At 32.8% G+C, this 4,566-nt stretch overlaps 1 protein-coding gene across 4 annotated transcripts in view; it reads left to right on the top strand.

The window, feature by feature from the left end:
• LOC102598800 (trihelix transcription factor GT-2-like) overlaps nt 1-2,883 on the top strand; it is a 3,447-nt gene extending 564 nt beyond the window's left edge. For 2 of the 4 annotated variants that reach the window (XM_015303794.1, XM_006364071.2), the window contains exons 2-3: nt 1-229; nt 764-2,883. In XM_015303794.1, the coding sequence (XP_015159280.1) occupies nt 1-229; nt 764-2,411 (1,877 nt within the window). In that variant the 3' untranslated portion in view covers nt 2,412-2,883. The remainder of the gene's footprint in view (nt 230-763) is intronic. The other 2 variants (XM_015303795.1, XM_015303793.1) reach the window with 2 other exon arrangements.
• Nucleotides 2,884-4,566: the final 1,683 nt, after the last annotated feature.

Here is a 4,566-nt window from a genome sequence, read left to right as displayed (position 1 = left end):
CTCCATCACAGCTACCGCCACCACAAGAAGCTCCAGAAAGTGGAGGAAGTAGTGAAGGTGGTGGCGGTGGAGGAGATTTGTCAATTGGCGGTGAAGATGGTGAAAGGAATTCGGGTGGAAATCGGTGGCCGAGGCAAGAAACTTTAGCTTTACTGAAAATTAGATCGGAAATGGATGTTGTTTTCAAGGATTCAAGTCTTAAAGGACCGTTATGGGAAGAAGTTTCCAGGTACTGTTTTTTTCTTTTGGTTCATTTAATTATTCTTTCATCATCATTATCATGCATAGAATTCAGTATATAGAATCTTTTTTGAAAAAAATTAAGAGATCTATATTTGGAATTAAAATTCGTATTTGATGAAAAGTACTATTATTATTTATTTCAGCAGTTTTTTTTATCAGGAATTCAGTGTCAAGCTTTTTGGTGATTTTTAGTTTTGTTGTTATACCATTTTCTGCTGATTCCAGCAAGAAATTTAGGATGAGTTTAATTTCTCTACTCCTCTTCAACACTTTTTGTGCTTTCACTATTTTTCAGAAAATTCTAGCAAAGATCTTGATAATTAATGGTTTCTTAATCCTTATGTTTTATTTTATGTATATAAAAATAGTATTAGTAGTATGATATTTTGTTTTATTATTACTAATGAATAATGAATATGAGATCAGATAATTAAGACAAGGTGTTAATTAAGATTTTTCTTTTTGTATGTTTGTTCTTTGTATCTTATCTTATTTCAAAAATTGTTTCATTGCGAATCAGGAAATTGGCGGAGTTGGGTTATCATCGAAGTGCCAAGAAATGTAAAGAGAAATTTGAAAATGTTTACAAGTATCACAGGAGAACGAAAGAAGGCCGTGCTTCGAAAGCAGATGGAAAAACTTATCGTTTCTTTGATCAGTTACAGGCTTTGGAAAACAATCCCTCTTCTCATTCTAATTTACCGCCACCTCCATTAGCAGCAACACCGATAACAATGGCAATGCCAATGCGATCAGGAAATAATTCAGTAAATCCTCCAATGTCAACGCCAACACCACAAAATCATAATCATAATCATCCTTTTGTTGTTTCTCAGAATACTGTTGTGACAGTAGCAGCGCAGCCTGCTGTTAGTCATGTTATGACTGCACCTGCGCTGCCACTGTCACAACCACTACAGCCGATAGCTAATAACTTGAACCAGATGAATCGGCCTCAAGGTAATACTATTACCACAAGTTTTCTGTCGAATTCAACTTCATCTTCTTCAACTTCGTCAGATGAGGATATACAAAGGAGGCACACGAAGAAGCGGAAATGGAAGGTATTCTTTGAGAGTTTGATGAAGGATGTGATTGAAAAGCAAGAGGAATTGCAGAAGAAGTTTTTGGAAATGCTTGAGAAGCGCGAGAGGGACAGGCTGATGAGAGAGGAGACATGGAGAGTACAAGAGATGGCTAGATTGAATCGGGAACATGATCTTTTAGTCCAAGAAAGATCAATGGCAGCAGCTAAAGACGCAACAATCATCGCCTTCCTGCAAAAAATAACCGAACAGCAAAACACACCAATCCCGAATAGTACTAATAATTCTTCTCCTTCTCCTTTTCCACTTGCTCAAATTCAATTAAAATTGTCCGAAAAGCCATTCAGTGCACCACAACCACAACCACCAGCTATCGCAGTATCACTACCAATGACAATACATACCCCAGCACCAGCACCAGCATCAACACCAGCACTGCCACAGGCACTGACATTACCTGTGGTGTCTGCAAAATCATTTGATCCTCCAAAATCCGATAATGGTGGCGAGAATTTCTCTCCAGCAAGCTCATCAAGATGGCCAAAAGAAGAAATCGAAGCATTGATCAGCCTCCGAACCTGTCTAGATCTAAAATACCAAGAAAATGGACCAAAAGGACCACTCTGGGAAGAAATTTCATCTGGAATGCGAAAGATAGGATACAACAGAAATGCAAAGAGATGCAAGGAAAAATGGGAGAACATCAACAAGTACTTCAAGAAGGTAAAAGAAAGCAACAAAAAAAGACCAGAAGATTCCAAAACTTGCCCATATTTCCACCAGCTGGAAGCACTCTACAAAGAAAAAGTCAAGCACGAAGTTGTTCCACATAATCCTCTCACTCCTCCTCCCATCATGGCTCAACCCGAGCAACAATGGCCAATTCCTCAAAATCAACCTCACCAGCAACAACAACAAGAACAACAAAATCGTGATCATCATCACGATAATGAAAGCGACAGCATGGATCAGAACGAAGACGAAGACGATTTGGAAGAAGTAGAGGACGAAGAAGACGAAGGTAATGATTATGAAATGGTCACAAACAAACAACAACCATCATCAATGGCGGCTGCCACGGTAAACAACAACAGCAACTACTGCTGCAGTTTAAAATTATAAGCATAAAAATAAAATTGAGAACAACATAAGCAGTACTGCACTGCAATAGCATCAAGTGACTGTGCATTGGGAATGGCAAGTGGGGCAACAGATTGTGCAGAGATTTGTCGTATTCAGAAATTCTTGTTGGCGAGAGAAGACGGTGACTGCAGTAAAAAAAAAAAATCATTTGGAAATTAATGCAAAGGCATTTAAGTTTACACATGTTTTTTTTTTGTTTGGTAAAAGGGGATATAGTTGTTAATTTTATTTTTTTTGTGGTAAAAGTATATTTTCATTTTCATTATTTATTTATTATTTGAAATTTGAAAAAAATAAAGTTTGATTGAAGGATGGGAGGGGTAGAGAAAAGAGATATATAAAAGAATAAATGCAGGGATAATGTAATTTGTACTCTTTTTTTTTTCCTTTTTTTTTGTTCATGGGGGTGTAAAAAATGTGAGAAAATGGTTTACTGCATTTAAATTTTTAATTGTTAAAAGTTCTTGTTATAACTTCTTGTGCAATAGATACTAGTTATATCATGTGGGGTACATGATTTGATACTTGTGAGTACAGTTCGATGCATAAATCAAGAAGCGTCATACTTTGTTACGATTTAAACTTGTGACCTATAGATCAAATAATTTATGATTTTCTGATACACAATAGGTCAATATATTCTTATGTAATAATTTGCGAATTACAAAAGATGTAAATTGTGTTAGATAAGTAAAATGTAATGAACTATCACTCAAACTTTCCTTATGAAATCGCACTTGCTATACTATCTCAGTCATCAAATATATATGTCAATTTTTCATTTTTTTTAAGGACTTTTGTATCATACAACAATCTAATTATAAAGGCCACAGTAAAAATTAAGATATTAAAATTCCTTTACTTTTGTCATTTATATATTTCGGTTTTTCTTTTGTGTCTCTTATAATCTAATAGAATATATCATTGAGATTTGAATTAGAGTAAGTTATAAATAGTGTCATTTTATAAGTATCCACCAAAATATTGTTTTTTTTTTTTTTTTAAAAGAGGGGAATCATTTTACAGTAAACCAAAATGTTGGCCAGCCAAATTATTACTACTTTGATCAGCAATAATCTAAGGGAATATATTGTGTTTGTCTTTCTTTTCAACAAACAATTAACATTTTATTTTACACATTTAAGTACAATAAGGGACTAATTAAGTTTTTAAAATTTGTATAATATGACCTATACATTATTGTGAAATTAAAATATCGGGGGTGTTGGGAAGCAATAATAAGGCAATATATACTAGTAGTACTTACTTGTAAGGCGTGGATAGGAAATTTTTTTTATTTTTTTTTATTTGGTGTTTGATATTTATATTAGGATTCATTTAAATTCGAATTCACATATTGTAGGGTATATTTCTGAGACGATCGAAGGATTTTTCTTTCATTATTTTTAGAGACTCGAATTTGAGATATCTGATTAAAGATAAAAAAAATTCGTAACTATTCTACCACAAATATATTGGTGGGTTCGAAAAACTTTAAATGTAGTGAAATGAGCATAATTTTAATTGGATTGTTGACTTTCACATAGCCCACAAATGTTGTTGTTAGAAGAAAGACAGAAGGGAAAAAAGATAGAATAATAATGATGATAATAATGATAATGGATGGTGAGAAAAAAAGAGAGAATTATTGATAAATTGTCGAGTTTATGGTGATGCTTTATCTTCTCACATGACTTGTTGGGTTAAAACAAATTGATCTAGTTTGAGTTCTGAATATGATTTTTTTTTTGTTGGGAGCGTTATTTTCGAATAGGCCTTGTAATATGTATGTGATCTGAATTTAGTCGATGTTTTATACAAGCTTCAAACACCATATGAGAAATCAAAAATAAAAAAAATAAAAAAAATAAAAAATTGATCTATTCTCACTTTTCTTAGATAAATATGTATATGAGAAGGTCAAAATAGTACTCTTAGAAAAATATTAAATAAGTTCAAAATCAATTATACTAACAAGATTAAAATCTATTTTCAACTAGTAAATATATCATCTCTATTAAAAAAAAAACATCATATCCCATTTTTAGTTAAATTGCATTGATTTTAAGAAATTGTACGTCTTAATTAATCTACCTCAACCTCTTTTAACAACTTTATATATCATAATTTCACA

Source organism: Solanum tuberosum, unplaced genomic scaffold (assembly GCF_000226075.1).
Source record: "Solanum tuberosum cultivar DM 1-3 516 R44 unplaced genomic scaffold, SolTub_3.0 scf00477, whole genome shotgun sequence".
NCBI lineage: Eukaryota > Viridiplantae > Streptophyta > Magnoliopsida > Solanales > Solanaceae > Solanum > Solanum tuberosum.
The sequence above is the reverse complement of the archived record's forward strand: the minus strand, read 5'-3'. Positions and strand labels throughout refer to the sequence as shown.